At 35.5% G+C, this 21,237-nt stretch overlaps 2 protein-coding genes across 2 annotated transcripts; both read right to left on the bottom strand.

The window, feature by feature from the left end:
* Window positions 1–5,950: 5,950 nt before the first annotated feature.
* Window positions 5,951–8,885, bottom strand: LOC141683192 (abscisic acid 8'-hydroxylase 4). The gene is made up of 9 exons (XM_074487880.1): window positions 8,669–8,885; window positions 8,022–8,343; window positions 7,790–7,939; window positions 7,445–7,693; window positions 7,286–7,375; window positions 7,115–7,193; window positions 6,912–7,018; window positions 6,701–6,819; window positions 5,951–6,461 (listed from the first exon to the last, which is right to left on the bottom strand). The coding sequence occupies exons 1-9, from the start codon at window positions 8,866–8,868 to the stop codon at window positions 6,311–6,313; spliced, it is 1,467 nt and encodes a 488-aa protein (XP_074343981.1). The 5' UTR covers window positions 8,869–8,885; the 3' UTR covers window positions 5,951–6,310.
* A 3,469-nt stretch (window positions 8,886–12,354) lies between these two features.
* LOC141683191 (glycoprotein 3-alpha-L-fucosyltransferase A) lies at window positions 12,355–19,506 on the bottom strand. Its single transcript, XM_074487879.1, has 7 exons — window positions 18,835–19,506; window positions 16,224–16,384; window positions 14,718–14,959; window positions 14,383–14,487; window positions 13,648–13,804; window positions 13,234–13,461; window positions 12,355–12,896 (listed from the first exon to the last, which is right to left on the bottom strand). Exons 1-7 carry the CDS (start codon window positions 19,186–19,188, stop codon window positions 12,641–12,643), a joined length of 1,503 nt encoding a protein of 500 aa, XP_074343980.1. The 5' UTR covers window positions 19,189–19,506; the 3' UTR covers window positions 12,355–12,640.
* Between the last annotated feature and the right edge of the window lie 1,731 nt (window positions 19,507–21,237).

Genomic DNA, 21,237 nt, shown 5'->3' with positions numbered 1-21,237 from the left:
GGGGCAGGGCCTTGGCTCATAAGATAACTCGTTTAGGTTTTTATTGGCCAGAAATGATGGCTGATGCCAAAGAATATGTGAAGAAGTGTGATCGCTGTCAGAAGCATGCACCAGTTGTTAGACAACCCCCCGAGATGCTGACCTCTATCAACTCACCTATTCCCTTTGCTATGTGGGGGATGGATATTCTAGGGCCTTTTCCTATGGCCACGGCACAAAGGAAGTTTCTGATTGTAGCCATTGATTATTTCACCAAGTGGATCGAAGCCAAACCCTTGGCCAAAATCACAACTAAGCAGGTTGCACAATTCCTGTGGGAAAACATTATGTGTCGATATGGAATTCCCCTTATCCTCGTCACTGACAATGGAACACAATTCAACAATGAGGAATTTAAGAAGTATTGTGAAGAAAATGAAATTGAGTTACGATTCACCTCTGTGGCTCACCCGCAAGCCAATGGGCAAGCAGAGGTAGCAAATCGGATAATCCTGGATGGACTAAAGAAGAGGATCGAGAAGTCAAGAAATAATTGGGTGGATGAAATACTTCCAATATTATGGGCCTACAGGACTACCTGTAGAGTCACGACAGGAGCAACCCCCTTCATGTTGGCATATGGGGCAGAAGCAGTAGTTCCAGTAGAGATATCACATTCCTCTCCAAGGATTCAAGCTTTCAATTCAGAAGAAAATGAGGAAGGGCAGAGGTTAGCCCTGGATTTAATCGATGAAGTGCGAGATAAAGCACATGCAAAGATAGTAGAATATCAGAAAAAGGCTTCATTCTACTACAACCTAAGGGTTAAAGAGAGGTTTTTCAAACAAGGTGACCTAGTCTTGAGAAAAATAGAGGCTTCTGGTGTCGGACAGAAAGGAAAGCTTGCCCCAAATTGGGAAGGGCCGTATAGAGTCAAGAGCGTTCAGGATAGAGGAACCTACAAGCTGGAGACTATGGATGGTTTTGAAGTCCCGAGAACCTGGCACGCACAAAACCTGAAGGTTTACAACGTGTAAGATGGTCGAAGTACGATTCTCACTTGTCATTATGACAAGTAGGTTTAAAAGCACCTTGAAGTTTTGTTTGCATAGGATTTTTATTTTTTAGCTATTATAGATCAGGGTCGAACCCATATTATGTAAGGTTTTGGAAAACCAGACTTGAAATTGAAGAGTTCAAAATTATTTCAACCTATGGATGTTTGAGTTGTGATAATACTTGTGTGGCCCATTAAGCCAAGTTTGAATATTAAAGTATCGGAAAAATGAAGGAGAGAATGCAAATAAGGAAAGTAGCATAGCCCCGGAGGGTAATAAGTTTTAATACAAACAAAAGTCCAGACATAAGTTAAGGATAAAATTACAGAATAGAAAAACTACTCCTCCATGCGGGAGCCTTCATTCTCTTTCTCCTTATCAGCGCCTTCAGCGTCCTTCGCAGGAGAAGCGGGAGGAGAAGCAGTGTTAGGATCCAAGATGCGATCATCTGGCTGAGGGGAGTTGAAGAGGGCGTCTATGCTGTCCTCCGACTCAGCCTGCTCGGGACTTATAAAGTCCTTAGGGTCGACTAAGCCCGGGTGCTTCTCAGAAACCGCCTTTACGGCCGCATCCCATCCCTGAGTAAACTGTAGGGAATAAAGACCATCATCATGAATCTCCATGAGATTCTTAAACTTGTCAGAATCCATGTAGTCATCAATGAGCTTATCCTTATCGCTCCTAAGTTTCACCAGCTCGGAATGAGCCTTAGCCAGCTCCTCTTTCTTCGTGTCCAACTTCTTCTCCAGGACCTTGGCTCTCTCTTCCCATTTCTTCATCTCCTTCTCAAACCCATCTGAGTTACCCTTCCACGACCTAGCCTGGTGGAGGGCCGCCTGGAAGTAGGTATTACTCTGCAAAGAAAATATGTATGAGTTAGCACAAGTTCGTTGAAATACGAGAAAGTTGGGATTCAAAGAAAAAGAGAAAAAAGAAAGTTACCGCAGCTTGGGCTTGAGAACCCAGAAGCTCGATAGTATCGATATCACTCCCCGTAACAATGTCAGTAAAGTCGTGAGGAGTGATGGAATGGTATGACCAATCCTTAGCATGTTTGGTGGATCCAACCACCGTATCGCTCCTCCTGAAGCCCCAGTTAGGCCTGAAGGAATGTGCCTTAAGTGGAGGATCCACATCGTCCCCCAGCTTGACCACCGGGACGTGGGGCTTAAGAAAAGAAGGACCGTCAGGTTTGCTCCTGGGGTCCCTGTTTAGCTTGGCCCTCTTCTGGCGGCCTGACTCCCCTTCCTTGGGCCTGTTGACATTATTGATGGCCTCGCAAGCTGAAAAAGAAAGATAGAAAGAATATTAAATTGCAGGAGATAAAATGTTACAATTAAAGGGAAAGAGAAATGGTTATCCAGTTATAAATTTACCCTTATCACTGGCCTGAGAGAGACCAACTTTCTTCAAGGAAAACTCCTCTAAAAGGGCCCAGGTGTCTGTTTTCCCATCATCCGAAATTAAGGCTTGGTAGGCCACCTCCTCCTCATCAGATAATCTGATGCTACCTGGACTCCCATCTGACACTTTGCAAAAGGGCCTACGGAAGAGTGTGGCCCAATCACCCCCAGCCCAGGTCAGCCTCACAAACTCGTCCCTCCATTTAGGGTTGTTCTCAACTATGGAATTACTATAAAAAATATGAGGGATTTTGGGCCTTTGACGAATTAAAACCCAACCTGGTTGACTCATGGCGCTATTATAGAATTGGAAAACTTTCCTAAAGACAGCTACGAAAAGAGGAAAATTGTTTCTAAGACAAAGGACCATAAAACAGATAATGTTCCTCCAAGCGTTAGGAGGGAGTTGACAAGGGTTAATTTGTACATCTGTAAGTAAGCGAGGAATAAATTCATGGAATGGGAACCTGAGACCCGCGGTCAGGGCTCCTCGATAGATAAACAAAGTATCCCCCTCCCAATTACAAGTCCTATCCCCAGGGGCGGCTGGAGTAATCCTAAGGTGGGGTGGAAGTCTGTACAGGGTGTTCATAGACTCTATCCTACCATCTAACTCATGAAAGGTGTTACCATGATTATACGAATCTAACTCAGATAGAGAGGGATATTCATCACCTCACGAGTTAATCATATCAAGTAGGGAAGTATATGGAGATTGAATTTGAATGTTTGTACCTCTCTTAGAGACATTCATCTTCTGCAAACGAGCCAAGTCATGATCCGCCATTGATATGCTTCGGTTGAAGGCTTGAAACCCAGAAAAACCTGAGAAAGGTGGAGCTGCGGTGGCTGAGGTCGCCGGAAATCGCCTTCTCAAAGGGAGAACTCTAGAGAGATTTGTGAGAGAAAATGAGAAATGAGAAGTGAAGTGAGGATTCTCACTTCACACTACACTTATATAGGCGAAAAGCTCGGAATACGAGGCGTTTCTAGGCCCATTTAGCCAGGCCCAACCTAAAAGCCCATCTACTAGAAATATCAGGAATAATCTAGAAGCTCCTATGGAAAATGAATGGTCGAAAATCGACCAGAATTTTAAATTGGTTCGATCAGAGTCCTGGTCGACGCAGAAGAGAGTCCTGATCGATATCTCATTCGAACAGGAGGGAAGAAATCCCCTAAGTTCGATCAGAGTCCTAATAGACGCAAAAAAGGATCCTGATCGATATCTCATTCGAACAGGAGGGAAGAAATCCCCTAAGTTCGATCAGAGTCCTAATCGACGCAAAAAAGGATCCTGATCGATATCTCATTCGAACAGGAGGGAAGAAATCCCCTAAGATCGATCAGAGTCCTGATCGAGACAGAAGAAAGTCCTGATCGATATTCTATTCGATCAGAATGGTAGAAAGCCACTTAATTCGATCAGAATCCTGATCGAAATCGATTAGAATCCTGATCGAAATCGATCAGGAATCCTGGTCGATTAAGCCCATGTATCAGTCGACTAGGGTGTCACTTTGAAGGCCAATTCGATCAGAGTCCTGATCGAAATCGATCAGAGTCCTGATCGAAATCGATCAGGAATCCTGTCGACCAGAATGTAAGTTCCTGAGCTAATTCGATCAGGATCCTGATCGAAATCGGTCAGGAATCCTGATCGATTTTGTGTACATCTTGATCGATTTTAAGCCAGAAAATTAAGGATAAATCCCGGAAAATTAAGGATAAATCCCGAAAAATTAAGGAAAAATCCCAGAAAATTAGGGAAAATCCTGGAAATTAGGGAAAAATCCCAGAAATTAGGGAAAAATCCAGAAAATTAAGGATAAATCCCGGAAAATTAAGGATAAATCCCGGAAAATTAAGGAAAAATCCCAGAAAATTAGGGAAAAATCCTGGAAATTAGGGAAAAATCCCAGAAATAAGGGATAAATTCCTGGAAATTAAGATAATTCCTGAATAAAAGGAAAATTCATTGTAAATGTGTAGGTCGCTCCACACTTTACGCGAAAACGAAACCCTGTAAGGGAATAAACAGACTTAACTTCTGCGAAACCTAATCAATGTTTCCCAAAAGTTGGGGGGCAAATGATAGTGGTAAATAAATTATGATAGAATAATTAAATACTGCAAGGTGTGGGCTGCTAGGCCCAATAAAAATATATATGATACTCAGACCGGAAAGGTTAAGCCTGATGGACCAGATCAGGCCTGATGGAATAAAGAAGGCCCAAAAGCCCTGATTATTAATTAATTTCGTAATTAATTAATAAGGGAAAAATCAGCTATTGAGAAGAGTCTCGATAAGGATATAAATCCTTATAGATTAGCCTCAAGGCCACCTAAAAGGATAAGGAATCAGTTTCCTACTATCTAGGACTCCAAAGTCCATTCTAATTATAAGACTTGCCCACCAAGTCTCCTATACCAAGTCCAATTCAAGGACTCCCAACATCTATATAAGGGGCCTCACCCCACAGATCAGAACTACGTTTTTGACTTGATTCTCTAATTCACAGAGATACGTAGGCATCTCGTAAAGGCAAAATTAAGCTACGATACACGAGAGCAGCCATTAAAGGTCTTGAGCTCCCGAATCTTAGTAATAAATACAGCAAATAATAACCTTAGTTTTTTATCCATAACAATTTCTTAATGCAAATGCAATTTAATGCAATAAGGTGCAGAATGCAACAATAAGAATGTAAGATGCATTAAACACTCAACATATAAAGTTTTATCACTGCCTAGGGTCTAGACGCCGCCTAAACCGATTTTTAGAACATTGGTTAAAAGTACAAAAATATTGAAGTTAAAAAAGAAAATAAAGTTAGTTACTTCAACTTTAAGTGTATTTAACATTTAGATAAAGTATAAAGGTGAGAAATAAAAAAGGATCATTTGAAAAAATTGCAAAAGAGATTGTATAAAGATTTTTTGTTTCAGGGTATTAAGTAGGGGATAAAATTGTAATTTTTTAAATTTTCCAATTTCATGTTTATTTAGTAAAAAAATGATGACAGATTATTTAAGGATTATAATTTTTTAAATTATCATATCTCATATTTGTGTTTTTTGAAATAGAGAATATAACTATAATCCTGTAGTACTTTGTGGCGGGAGGGATAGTGTTTTATCCCCTCAAATAAATCATTTTTAAAGAATTATAATCCCCTAATTCTCATTCTAATCCCATGTGAAACAATCATAGAATTGTAAATTTTAAAAGACTATTTTCAAATTCCAAAGACTATCGCTCGAAACAAATAAAATAAAATTTTAAATTATTATATTTCAATCCTACACTTAATCATTTCAAACAAATATAGGATATGATTATCAAACATACATATAGGATATAATTATTTTATTCATAAGACTAATTTTAATGTTATTAGTTATCCCCGGATAATTATAATCCATGAAATAAACATGGCCTAAGCGTGGGGTAGAACCGTTTTAACATTTAGATAAAGTTTTGTTGATGAACTGTTCTTTTCATTTGCATCCCATCTGCAAGTGTTATCAATTATAGCTTCAGTCTTGGTACTGATATCAGTCTTGGTTTCTTTGTAATCATGACTGTAAAATTTGATTTACCAAAATAACAAGGAAAACACTCTGCAAAACTAGTCCAGAGTTTAATGGAGGGCATTCAAGGCATTAAACCAATCCTTCAATGGCATCTCTTGGTTTTAACACCCTAACTCTATTGTTAGTACCTTACTTCACACATCAATTTTCACTAAAAAACGAGTTTCAAAACACTATCATAGATACTAGAGAATTTGCAGTCAAAGCTACTGTACCAGGCTAAAAAAAATGTATCAGAACTTGTTCAGTCAAGCTCCTCTCAGTAATAGTACTTCACGGAGTAATCTTGAAAGGCGTCTTGTGCTCAAGTGATTGAATCTGTGTTGTGTCTAAGGTTTTCTTCCAGAATCTTGTTGGAAGGCCATGCCGCGGGACTGGAAATGGGCAGTACTCAACTGCATTGCTGTGATCAATCACTTCCCACCTGCAACGCTCCGCATTCATCACAAGAATGAGAAATTTGACACAACTCTGACAAAAATAAGTCTTTCTGGTATTTAATAGTAAATGAGATGCTAAGCTTCATCAGAAACTGAAGTCTCGTATTCTGTTAAATTTTGAGCATTTCAAAGGTTCTGAACCATTTGACAAGTCCTAGACTTAATATGCCTTATAAAATAACTTATCAGTTGTTTTTTGGTAAAAACCTAAGTGTTGCCATACCTGAACTTGGTAACCAGGTGGTGAATTAAAGTTAGCATCTCCAGCTTCGCGAGCTCGTTTCCTGGACAAGCATGAACACCATTACCAAATGGCATATATGTATTTGGTTTTGGAGCAACCTGCATACATCAATCACCGGATGAATCAGAACTGAAAATCCTTGGGAGTCGTAAACTTTTCAAGAAATTTGATATAGCTCAAGTGCTCCTACCTCAAACCTTGAAGAATTGAACTTTTGGGGATCAGTAAAGAATTCAGGGCTATAGTGGATGTTTCTAAACAATGGCATCATCTTCCACCCTTTAGGAATAAGGTATCCTAACAATATTACAGAGATTTAAAGAATTATTAAAAATACACGAAATGCAAAAAAAAAGAGATTATTTTCATGATGTAGTTTACTCTGCTACTTACCCTTATACTGAATATCAACCACTGCTTCTCTATAGGTATAAGATATGATACTTGCCATTCGCAACGTCTCTAATATGACCTAAATCATAACATATACGCGCTCAATTAAGAATGCTCGTTGTGTCTACTTGTTAAAAACATTGCAGTAAAAGTTGTATGATAAGTACAAACCTTGTAAGTTACAGGCATATTTCGAGTTTGAATCCATGTCAGAGGCAACTTTCCTGCATTATTCGTTTCAAAAATAGCGATATGTTCTGCCTGCAATAAACACTGATCCATGAAAATGGCTTTTGATTGTGATTAGTAAAGCCTTGGCACAATGCTTACCGTGACAGCTTCCAAAAGTTTGTGATCATCATGAAGGTATTTAAGAATCCATGTTAGTACACTAGCTGTTGTGTCCTGAGCAGCAAAAAGTACTCCGATAATGTTATCCACAATTTGGTCCTCAGTCAATGTCTGACCCTCCTCATCCTTGAAGTTCAGAAGATGGCCTAAGAGGCCTTTGTCTAACAGCTTCTTCTCCTTCCTCTCGCTAATAATCTCACGAAGAATTTGACTAATCCTTCGCCTTGCCTTGTCAATATCATCGCAAAAAGAAGAATAAATCAGAATGTCAGATCAATATGCTCTATAAGGGTCAGATTTTTGTAGGAAATATAAGTTTGTTACCCTGAGAGCTTTCTGATATGCAGTTCCTGGTAAGTTTATTGCAAATGAGTTGTAACCTTTATCTACAATGCAGTACTGCTCTTTTAACTCTGTGCTATATCTGCTTTCTAATTGACTAAAGATCGATAAAATCCCGACCTCAAAAGATAACTGCACAAGGGCACAAAACCGATATAGATGGGGGAGTAAGGGAAATGAGAGCAATTGACACCTTAGTTTAAGTGAAACTTACAATCTTCATTTCTCGGAAGATGTTAACTACTTTTGAGTTGTTACATGATTCTAAAGCAGAAATCGCGATGGCTTCAATATCAGGAATCAGTTTTTGGATTGCTCCAGGAGAAAAAGACCTTTGAACCAGCTTCCTCAGGCGAGTGTGATAAGCTCCTTGATGAAAAAACAGTGCAGAAGGGCCAATCATGGCCTCTTTGCTTTTCGGGTACGTTGGCTTTAACAAGTGAGCATGAGACACCAGCACAAAATGAGCAGCCTCTGGACTTGCTAGCATAACACAAGGGCAGCCAAGAATGTGAGTTTTGAAAATATCTCCATACCTGCAAAACAATAACATAACAAGAGAGAACAAGAAAGTTACACCACCATATCTCCATATCTGCAAAATTTACAAGTGAGTTGAACTTCCATAGCACTGGCTTACGTAACATTTAAAAACGCTATGCAAGCTCAAAAATAAATGTTATTGTTAACTGTATGATCCTATTGGGGCCTTCCTCTAACACCTTAAGGTTTTAGATGAGCTGGTTACTCAATATGGTATCAGAGCTTAGGCTGGCGGGAGAACTAAGGTTCGATTAACTCAATAGCTATGCAAGCTAAAATTTGTAGTAGGTTTCGAGGATAACAGAGTTAAGACAAGACCTCTTTTGCTTCATCGCGAACAGAACATTAGGATCATCTGAGTACATCTGGAGAGTTTCTCCAACATAAGGCAATCCCATTGAACCAGGAGGAAGTGTAGCTTTGTGTTTCTGTTTTTTCTTCTGGTTTTGTACCAAGTAACATGATAGAAAAATAGTCACAAAGAAGATGGTACTCAAAATAATGGACAAGAACTCCATAAGTTGATATCTTGTAAGCTAGCTTCTGGTTTATATGAGTTTGATTACTCCATTGAAGGAAAATGAAGTGAGTTATATAAACAGAGGGGATGAAGAAGAGAAATTGGATAAAAACAAGTGATGCATGAGGACAGAAAGGTTACCAAATGGCCTGCTTAAGAAGGTTGCCACATAACTTCTGTATTGTGTTTCACACGTGTACAGTGTCAACAAAACAATAAATGTTATTTTCGGATCATTTTTTGTACATGTACTTTGAACGATGACCAAATTGAGACTACCAAGTACTCCCTCCGTCCCTCCCAATTGTTATCGTTTCTGGCAGAGTGTCCGACACGCATTTTAAGATGAAGAAAAAGTATAGTTCTTTAACTTTTTTTTAAAATTTTATTTTTCTGAATAAAAGTTTAAACATTCTATTTTTATTCAGAAAAAGAAAATTTTTAAAAAAAGTTATGAAACTATACTTTTTATTCATCTTAAAATGCGTGTCGGACACTCTTCCAGAAACGATAACAATTGGGAGGGAAGGAGGGAGTATGTAACAACCATTCATGTATTAGTAACCTTTAACGTCAGACATGTTATTTCCAGATCATTTTTGTACGGAGCTATTTGTAGCATATTTTTCATAAATTCGTAATATATGATAATACATTACGTTGCTCTGTGTAGCATATTTTTCCAATATTCGTAATATATGATAATACATTACGTTGCTATTCGTATCATATTTTCCCTATATTCCTAACATACGATAATACATTACGTAACGCTCTTAGTTTCCTTGTTAGACGCGGTTGCGAGATAAGTTTTTAACTTTTGGAATGTAAAATTACAATCGCAACAGAGTTCATTATTCGGATTTTTTCGAAGAATATTTGATTCGGTTAACTTGGTAACAACATATTAAGATTAAAACTGTAATCACCCTTTGAAGTGATTCGGTTTTTTTAAAAGAATTTTAATAAATTTGGTCCAAAAAAAAACTGTCCAATTCGGCTTTCACGCGGTCTTACAATAATATTGTATAAAAAATTAAATTGTAGGTGTTCACTTGCTCAAAAGCAAATAATTATCCTGCACTGTTTATATAGCGGCAGTGATGTAATAATTGAATTAACGTGAACGGATAAGATTAAAAAAATAGGATTTTGTCGTAGCATTACGACTGAAGACGTTATTAAAGGTGAAACGTGTTCAAATCTAATGCTACTCAATTTTACGCGCGGCAGCATCCATTCCAGATACTTCTGATATAATGGTGCAGGCTATCGCAGGAGCGGATCCAGAATTATTTATTTAATGATACACCGAATAAATTTTGGTTAACATTCTTTTATATTTCAATTTTTATGTGGGCATTTTTATATTTGTACAAATTTTTCAAAAATATTGAGCGGATTCAGCTATTTAATAGAATATTTACGACTTATGACTCCACTGGTTGTGGGCACCTCATCTTGTCATTTCGTCGTTGATTCTCGTTAGGCGGAAGTGTTTGACGTTTTCTTCTCCGCACCCGCTCACACTTTGCTGACCTATCGTGTGGTGAAGAGAAGAAAATATGAAATAATAGTAATTATAGAAAAATGTAAAAAAATATATTTAGGAGGACACGTGTCCCCATTCTCCCTTCTCAATAATAGATAATATGTTAGTTTGAATGAGGATAATATTTGTATATATATATATTTATCTAAGTTAAATGTAAAAAGAAACTAGTGAAATATATTATATGATTTTTCAGACTACAAATATTGATAATACATTTATGACAATGTCAATATAATTATAGTTTGATAATAATTAAATTACTCTGATTCGAAGCGAGTTATTTCTTGTCATATCAGGAGAATTTGATTGTTACTTATCATGTTTCCGAAAATAAGTTAGCAAGGAGCTTATATTTTGTCGTTCTAGTTTCTGTTCAAATAAAATCAATCCGATTAGAATATAATTTGTCTCTAAAATCTACTTGCCATTCATGTAAAGTTACACCAAGATGACACTATTTTTTCTTAATATCTCCCGTTCCCCGAGCAAAAAATTAAAATATTTCACATAATTTACGGTCTATTTCGTAAGCCCGTAGGATTACTTAATACATAATAGCGTATTCAAGTTCATTACGATTAAAAAAATCAAAATGTAACAAAAACAAAATAAATGAGTGCATAGAGATCATATGAGGATATGATCCCCCCATTTTGGACAAGATTGTGTCCGATTTGAAGAAGCCAAACTAGTTAAGGTTGTGGCAGAGGTAAGAAAGAAAAAAATCTAGTAAAGATATGGTAATAACTATGAAAACAAATGACACTAAAAACCAAGGCTGTGAAATTCGGAGATCAGATCGATTCGGTTAAGTCTCCAAAATTCAAGTAATTGGTCAATTTTTTGAGGACTCATTTTCAGCATTTAAATATTCGGATGAATACTCGCTCAAATCCAAATTGGCTCATTACGATTTTCAAGTACTCGTCCAAATTGACCGATTTTTACGATACTGCTAAAAACGTATAACGGAAATTCTATTATATGTTCAAGAACACATAACAAACTCAAAAATTTATAATTTTAGACCAATTTAATTGGTAGAGTTTATGTGAATGATGGGGACCACTACTATCGTAAAAAAAAACCCAATTAAGCTTAACATGTGCCCACTGCCCACATAATAGAAAAACCGAACATATAAAACCAAACTGATGCTTCCTTTTCATATCTGCTAATCTGTTTGCCCAGATTTGAATTAGCCAAACAGGATCCTTTTCTGGAATGTACGGGTGAAACTTGAAAGTGATCATTCACCACTTATCTTGTTTGCCGTGATTTATTTAGAGATACATTTTAGATTGTGGTGGAAATGTGTGCCCAGCGACAACAATTCCTAGAGAGCCAAGACATTGCTCTAAGATATTTTCGGAAAATATTGTATTTTTTTTCTTTGATAATTAAACTAACATTACAATCAGTGTTATAGATTACATATTACAGAAATCGGAACTATTCGGTTGAGTTACCGATTTACGATTTATCGGACGATTTTTAAAAAATCGGATGATTTATCGGCGATTTATCGGAAATCGGTCAAATCGGATCAAAAATTTTGACCGATTTTTGAGCGATTAATCGACGATTTTGGAAAAATCGGCCGATTTCTGTAACATAGATTACAATGTTCATATGATGCACTAATCCATTTGGTAAACAAAAGTGAGTGGGTACTGAGAAAAACTGCTCACTACTCTAAGAGGGTGCAGAATAACTCTAGGCCCGTTTCGTAACCTGAATTTTATTTGAAATTTTGAAGGATTTCAATTTCATTTGAAATCCAACACATTCAAATATTAGTATAAAGTTATATAAACATGAGAATTTAAAATGACGACTCAAAAAAGTTGCACCATCTTGAACAGATAAGAGTCCGAGAACTACTGAAAATATCAAAGGAATGACGAAAATTCTTCATCACAACAAAATAAAAAGAGAAAACATACAAACATTTGTACATTAGCTAGCGGGAGATTTTTTGCAGTCCTGATGGTTAATATGTGAAATCAAAGGGATCTGATTTTCACGTATATATTAGTTGGTATCTGCTACATGATTAAGTTTAATCCCCGTAGAGAAAGTATCTAACTGTTTTTCTCATTTCCTGTATGCTACTGCAGCCTAAAACATGTGAAGAACAGCTAGTAATACAACAAAGATGATTAAACAACCATCGCCACTGCAGAGTAAGCTTGAGCTAGTACACATGTTGCAGCTACACAAATATCACCTCAAATTTTGCACATGGATTTTTCTCCAAGTGACCACTCAATTCGTTATCCCCTTTGAAATTGAATGTATATAGAGCCTGTCTCTGTGTTAGGCCAAGAGGATATATCCTATACACTTTGAGCTCATCCTTACCTCTAATGCTTTCCGGTCTTTCATCCTTCCAAACGGGTACATGTTTGAGTGACTCGAACTTGGACTGAACAGCAGATTCCAAGGCCTTTAGGGTCAAATTACTGGACCTGTCCATTTCGTCCCAAGTGTGAATCCGTGAAAATTATAATTTTCAAACGTATCTGATTCTGATGAGAACAGAAAAGGCCAACTAAACCAAATTTCCATTTGGAATTTTCATTATCTTGTTAAATTTTCAGAATTATAAAATTTGAAAAGAAATCAGTGCTTTAAATGTACTTATTATAGTTATATATTTGTTGACTTTCAAATTTTATAAACATGGCACAAAACATAATATATGGTCAAATTGGCCATTTTTTTGGGAGGGTAAGAGTATAAATAATTTACTAGAAGATAGAAATTTCCTGAACTAAATATAATTTTTTCAAGAGTAGAAATCACCTTAAGAAAATGGAAACCATCTCGAATCTCCCTCTTTCTCTTACATATATATGATATACAGTTTCCGAGCCTCTGGTACACTTGCAAGGGCGTTTCGAAGTATCTAAACTCTTTTCATCGGCCTCACGAATCCTCGTCGCCAAGTAGATGCAGAGTCGGCACGATGAGTGAACCGCTGCCATATCCACTAGAGCCTTGAAAGAATCAGAAGGACCCTCATATTTCCACCTGAACAGTAAAAACCAACTTTTACCTACTCGAGAGCTGAGCAAGTAGAGCTACAAATAATAACAGAAGTCCTGAATATGTAAGTCTATAAGTTAGGAAAACAAGAGGAGAAGAGCGAACAATACATTATTAGCCACTTACAACTGCATGAAGTGACCAGTAAAGTTTGGTTAATGCTGCACTAACCTTAGTGACTGATTATATGCCTCTGGATGGTCAGCAAGGTACTTCATAGACTTGGAAACTGATGGAATATCTTTAAGCTCCTTAATATGTAAAATTGCATTAGATGAAGGAGAAAACTCTTGGATATTTGGAGCACCAACAACCACAGGAATAGATCCTAATAATTTGACAAAATTTTCAATTAATCATCATAAATGAGCCATTAACTTTATTATGACTTTGTAAACAATAATTGTCTTTGAATTTTAAATAAAAAAGAGGTCAAATGCTTCTAGCACAAAGTTCCTACATGTATTTGGATAGATGTTTATTTTAAAGTGAAAATGATAACTTTCACTGATTTTCTTTTCTTTGTACAAATATATAGAACAAAGATTAGTCACTAGTGACATAGAGCATTCACACAATATATTCCTATACTAGATTATTCACACAATATATTTTAAATCATTAGAGGCAATGAGATGCCAAAACATCCTCCTGCAAATCTTTCAAAGAACATAGATTTTTAGTATACTACATATCAAGTACACAGTTTGTTTTCCGAACGAGATCATGTGCCAATCAGGTCAGCAAAAGAGGCAAAAGGACAAATAAATAAACTAGGCATTTATATCAACATAACAGTACAAGAGCACGAAGAAGGGAATTTCAAAACTGAATAAACAAAAATGTAGATATCATCTGACCAAGAAGTGTTAAATGAAGAATGCTAGTACTGCGGTAAATTCATACCAGCAACAAGAGACTGAAAGTACTTTTCAGTTACATAATCTTCCTCGTTGGAATTCTCGAAGGCCAAACTAAATTTGTAGCGCTTCAAAGCTTGTACTTTGTCCACTGCATACAAGCAATTAAAAAGTTGAAAATTTTTGCATTTCGATTTATTGCAAATACGCATAATAGTTACATAATTGTTAGTCTCCTCCTAAGATTCCCATCTTAATTGTCATCTGTTTGTAACTTATTACGTACTTACAGGTATTATAAAAACCGCAATATCGTCATGAACATCAGTACATCACATCTAATCTACTTGCCCGTTAAGATTTGTAAAAAAGGAATCTCACCTCTTCCATCACGATTTCGGTGACAACCGCCATAAGAATCAATCTTAATGTTTTCCTTCTCCAAACCTTCAAGAGCTTGCAACCGAAAATTCCGTGCAGCACAGTTAGAAATAAAAGCAGCTGCTAGAGCTTTTTCAGTTTTTGGTTGCACAGGAGCCATTATATCATACTCTGCCCAAGAAAAATAACCAACAGGTACATCTGACGAGAGACTAGTAGTCATAACAATGTCATATCCCCTCCTGAAGATGACATAATTTAGGGCATAGAAATTATTTTTTCGCTGTGGATTGAGTTGATAATAGAGAAAGAAGTCTTTTCACTTCCTTTAATCAGGAAGGAGTAGCTCGCGTAAAAAAAACGGGGAAATGGCGATATATAAGCCATTAATTATAACTGAATAAGGAATATTTTGTTTTTCTTTTGACGAGCAAAGAAAATTTTGTTACTGATAAACCCGAGTTGGTAATAAATATCTTAAAAGAAGTTAAAATTTGATCCATTACTCAGTCATAGTAATTAAGATTTATTTGAACCCCACAGGATCCAATGAACCTAAACAGAAGAAAATCTTATCCATTAAGGGGGGGGGGGGTAAAATGCATGTTCCATCTAAATCGTTATATATAAATATTCAAAATAGAATGGCAATAGTCATTAACAATGTATCTGTGTGCAAAATTACAGGGAAAAGAACTTTTCTGCACATTTTGGGCAAGGCTAACAACTGAAAGAATTAGGGGGATCAGCTGATAAATAGATGTGGTACTAACAGTTACTAGGCATAGACTTGGTAAAGATGTCATACCTTGTAGTGTAACAAAAGATATGTCTAAATTAACTAAAGAGTAGTGGTGTTAGTACAGTCAAACATATATCATAACCATAGTATTAATATTAAATCCAGTTTCCAGTAATTCGATCTCTGTGGAAAATGGGTTTTTATGTTAACACATATCATATTTACTTCTGATCTGTAAGAGTATTAACTTAGCATGGCCGCCTATGAAACAGAGTTCAAAATTTCACCTACTTTATCTTCAAGATCCTGCCACGATGGTTTCACAGTGCCATGTCTATGGCTCACTTCACTTCAAATAACATGGTAAGTCAAATTCTATAATCTATACCACGAGTCATGAGTTCATTTTATATACACTTTATGATAGTGCAGGTAATTTTTGTTCTATAATCTATACCACGAGTCATGAGTTCATTTTATATACACTTTATGATAGTGCAGGTAATTTTTGTCAATATATGCTGCACAGTCTAGTTTCTGTTCTCAAGAACAGAATAATGGACAGGCAAACAACACCGGACAGTTCTCGTAATTTTTTACAAGAATACTTGCTGAAACCTATTTTGGTCAGGCCTAAATAAAAGATGTCTTGAAATACAGATGTTCAGTCTCAAAGAAGATGTAGATCGAGAGACTTAGAAATTTTATTCACAACATATATATTTGAATATGCAGGAGTCATGCATTAGAATATGCTTACCTACCGTCGTGCGTAAGCAATGTTGTTCTCTGCATAATATTGAGCTGACTCCATTGATCGAAGCACTGAGGGTGCCCCATTTGTGTGGCCTAACCCAATTGCAGCATCAGGCTTCTTCTCAGATTCAGACCCAAATTTACATCCCACAGCACAAGACTTAAAATCCTATAAACGAGTGCATGGAATAAGGTTCAGAACAAGAAAACTTAAAATACGCATATCAAAACGGGAAACTGATATCCCCTTTTACCAATTAAATTCCCATTCAACATTATTTGCATAATTTACTACACCAACAATGCATTGGCAAAGCCTAATTTAAAAAATCTAGAGTTCAGTTATCAATTTCCTCAAGTAATGAAAAATATATATATAAGATAAAACACGCACACACACATATATGTATAATGGGAACACAAGGATTGACTAGTCCGGGAGATCCTAACTAAAGTTCAGGAAAAAGTTCATATATTTGGTGTTGAATATTATCTACCTTTCGGAATAGTGAGTAAAAAGATAAAAAGGGATACTGCAATCTCAACCACAAAATTAAAATAACCTACTTTACACCTGGGATGACCCGTCAAAATTAACCAACAATATGGCTTGTGAACAACTGGTTTAAATTCATCACACATTAAACCTTCTAAGTTCTAATAAACTTGCTAATATGCATTAAAATCTCTCCAGTACACAACTTAGGATTCAAAATTTAATTCCAACTAAATAACTCGAATCTGTAATTACAGGAAGAAGTACACCACTATGATCACAATTCTTGTCAAAATCATTAAAACATAAAATGACAACTTATTGCAAACTTAATAATCATCATCCTTGTTCTTAAATAATCAACCAAATCTTTACATCAAGCTAAAAAAATTGCATTTAGTTAATGATTTATGTTAAGCTCACAAAACAGAAGTCAAAATACTTCTACAAAGCAGGAGATCTGCTAAACACTTTTATTCATATATTTTTTCAATAACTGAAACTGAAGAATCTTTTTAACAATAATGCAATATAGAGACCTAGACTCATATATATATGTAGATGGAGGTGTAACTAAAGAATGAGCTAACTCAATCACCTGCATAGACGAAAACCGGCTCATCCTTAAAATCCCTAAAATAGACCGATGAATCTTGTCTCTCCAACCACTCCTCACAACTATCAGTTACAGAATCAAATACCCCAAATTGACCGCATTTGACAACTAAATCATCAACAGCTAGTTCAAATGAAGATGAACAAGGCAAAGTGGTAAATGATATAATGAGTCAGCCCACAGGTGGACCATAGATGACTTGGCTACAATGCTAAGAGGATCCAGAAAAGCAATCCCAGCAATAACAACTAGAGCTACAAAAAAAGCATCAAACTGGTCCATTTTTCGTTACTGTGAATATGATCGCCTCCTGGACTTTGTATCATAATTGTAACAATTCGATCTTATTTAGAGAGAATTGATTTATTTCTCTAAGAAAAATAGGAGACGAAGCAAGTTGGAGAAAAGATCAACAAATCCCTGGATTGAAGATGTATGGTATATACAGAAGCGTTTAGAGAAGAAGTCAACTTACATAAGTTTTGTTCCTATTTAGATTTGCAAGTGGACTTTGGACCATATGATTAATGAGGAAACCTAAAAAAGGAAACCCAGGACCCTGATTGTTGAAACTTTTGACTAAACAAAACTCTAGACTTCTGTTGAAATATGAATCAATCCATACTGAAGATTTTGGAAAATTAATATCTCCACATTTACCGTTTAAGTTCAGAAGCATCACATTCTTGAGGTGAGAATCAATCCATACAGGAGACTTTGGAAAATCAATATCTCCGCATTTACTATTTAAGTTCAAAACTAACATAAATTTATTTTACTGCGTGTTGCAAGGTATCCAGAGTTCATAATAGCTAGTGACGAGATAAAAAACGGACCATTCTATCTCATTTACCAAACTAAAATTACATATCAATAACTTGGGGTAACCTACGCAGATTTGCCAACAATATGGATGGTACAAATCTGGTTCAAATTGTTACCTAATCATATACGCAACCTTTGACTGATTTTCTTATGCATAATGCATCAAACCTGACATTAAATAGTTTGTAAATCAGATAATTATACCAATACTCTTCTATATCCTTCAAATGTATAATCTTGCAAGTACTCAACTTAGGTTCAACATTTCATTTCAACATTCAACAACAAAATAACTTCAACATGCTACTACAACTAGTAGCATTGCTAATTAACAACTACTACCAACATTTTGCATTTTAAACATCTAAATAGAAAATAAGATCAAATGCAGCTTATCACAAAACCTAGACAGTCCTTTCACTCATTATCCTAATTTTCAGGCATTCCCTAACTAACCACATCACTGTACCGTACTAAAAAAGAATCACATTCCGTAAAATCGTAAATTATAGTACATACTGTGTTCAGAAAATGGAACTCGAATTACTTGTACAAAGCACAAGGACAGACACTAAATATTTCGATATAAAAAAAATATCAGACATCAAAAAATGAACTATCTTTGTAACACTATCAAATTCTACAAATACACATAAAACATGCAAGTAAAGAAAGAGCTAACCTCCTCATTAGCAGAAACAAGAATGGGGTGAATCTTGAAATCCCTAGAATAAACAACTGAATCTTGTCTCTCCAACCACTCTTCACAACTCTCAGTTTGAGAATCAAGAACTCCAAATTGACCCGACCCGACAACAAAATCATCAATGGGTGGGTCAAAAGAAGAAGACCAAGGCAAAGTAGTGAACTGATAGAAGGAGTCAGCCCAAGAATTGACTGTAGAAGACTTGGTTACAAAGTCAAGTCGACCCAGAAATGCAATCTCTGCAATTACAACTAGAGCTACAAATAAAGGCATCAAATTTGTCCATTTTTTGGGAGGATGAGTGTGACCATGTTCTTGATTTGGGATCATACTTGTAAAGATTCAATCTTTTTTCAAAAAGAATTGATTTTCTTTCTTACAGTGGAGAGAGGGAGAGAGGGAGAGAGGCTTTCTTACAGTGGAGAGATTGAGAGAGAGAGACAGGGAGGGAGGGAGGGAGAGACTTTTCTTACAGTGGAGAGAGAGAGATTTATGAATGTTTGTATAGATTGAAGATGTATAGAAGGGTTTGCAAGAGAAGTCAACTATTTTCAAGTCTTGATTATGGTTTGTGGAAAACTCAGACAAAGATTTAGGAAATCCATACGCATGCCAGGGCACTTGTTTTTCAACTTTTTGACACTTCAGCAAATGATTTTAGGGTACTAGTCCCTCACCACAGTGTGTTTATTATATAACCTATACCAGCGTATAACCCGTGCTGACGGATTATAATATAATATTATTATTTATATAATATTTTTTGTAAAAATAAAAAATTATAAAATATAATAATTATGTATTATTAAAATTAATGATACATATATATTATATTATATTTTTGACAGATTTAAATTTGGATATTTAAAATATTAAAATTTAGAATATTGTTCATATTGAATATAACGATTTTCATATATTAATTTTAAAATTTAATAATACTATCACATATCATTACTATATTATTAAAATCGAAAAATATTAAAAATGTGACATGACTACTCATATTTTAATACTTACATCATAATTTGATAACCTACTAATATTTAATAGGTTACACTATATTTTGAATTCATATTTAATGTTAGACCTATGTAAAACGTAAGAGATTGCAAGTTTTGTGTTTTTTTCAATTTCTTGTATTTTTAATTCATTTTTTAAATATAGTATTTATGTTCATCTAATGTGTATTAACTATTAAGAATTAATTGATTATGAGATTATTTGGTCTCCGACTCAGAGATAATTATAATTTGAATTAATTTTAGAAGAGTCAAAGATACATGTTTTTCTTATATTTTTAATATTAATAATGTTTTTGTAAACTATTTTTTAAGAAGACATTAATCAAAAAACAAAAGAGATGAGACAGAAGTTGAGTGCAATTAGATATTAAGTTGGATAATAATTCATAGAGTTTGTAATTATATTAGATATTTATTTTTTTTTGATAAAATTATTTTTGTTTAAACTTTATTTTGGAAGGTGTTAGTCTATTTTTAAGAAGGTGTTAAACAACCGACCAAACGAAATCATATTTCGCTTATAATAGTATAGTATAGATTTAAGACAATGCTCTAAGACCCTTTGGGTTAATTTGGATCGGGGGTTGAGGAGGGATGGGTCGGGTTGGCAATATTCAAACTTTACAACCCTTGTTTGGAAAAAAAAAATTAGATGGAGGGTTAGGTTTTTAGTGGTTAACAGAGGGGTTCATGAAGATTTTCATCCTATTCAAATTGGTCACCGTTTCAAGGCCCCAAATCGAGGTGTTGGGGTTCTGTGAGAGAGTGCTCTGGTACTCTTGCTTTATGTTATTTCTCAAGTGCTATAACCCTCTTTTTTGTTTATTTTTTAATTTTTTTTATACAAATTGAAGTCTCGAATTCAGGTTATATTACATAATTATTTATTCATCACACTTACATAAATAATTTAATCACAGTTACATTGATAATAAAATATATTTTAAAATTAATAAAATTTAATTTATAATTTACTTTTACTTGAAAAAATATATTTTTACAAATCTTATTTCCTCGACCTTCACCCAAACTTAATAGACTTGAACCATTTCTTTTCAACCCTTACATCCAAACATGGTAGAGGTTCAACCCGACCCATCCCTTACCAACCCAACCTTTCCCATACTAACCCAACCTAAACCTTCCCTCCCCAACCCCCAATCCAAACATACCCTTAGATATCATTATTTCAAGGGCCTAAATTTAAGATTTTTTTTTTAGTTTTCCGCGAATATTTTTCGTGGAACGAAAGGAGAAATGCCCTTCGGCGGATATTTTTCGCGGAATATAGATCCGACACCCTTGGAGTAGTATGTTAGATAAAATTTAACCAACACACGATTGTCACGGGATA

Source organism: Apium graveolens, chromosome 9 (assembly GCF_009905375.1).
Source record: "Apium graveolens cultivar Ventura chromosome 9, ASM990537v1, whole genome shotgun sequence".
Classification (NCBI taxonomy): Eukaryota; Viridiplantae; Streptophyta; class Magnoliopsida; order Apiales; family Apiaceae; genus Apium; species Apium graveolens.
Note: the sequence above shows the minus strand (reverse complement) of the source record. Positions and strands in the feature narration are given on the sequence as shown.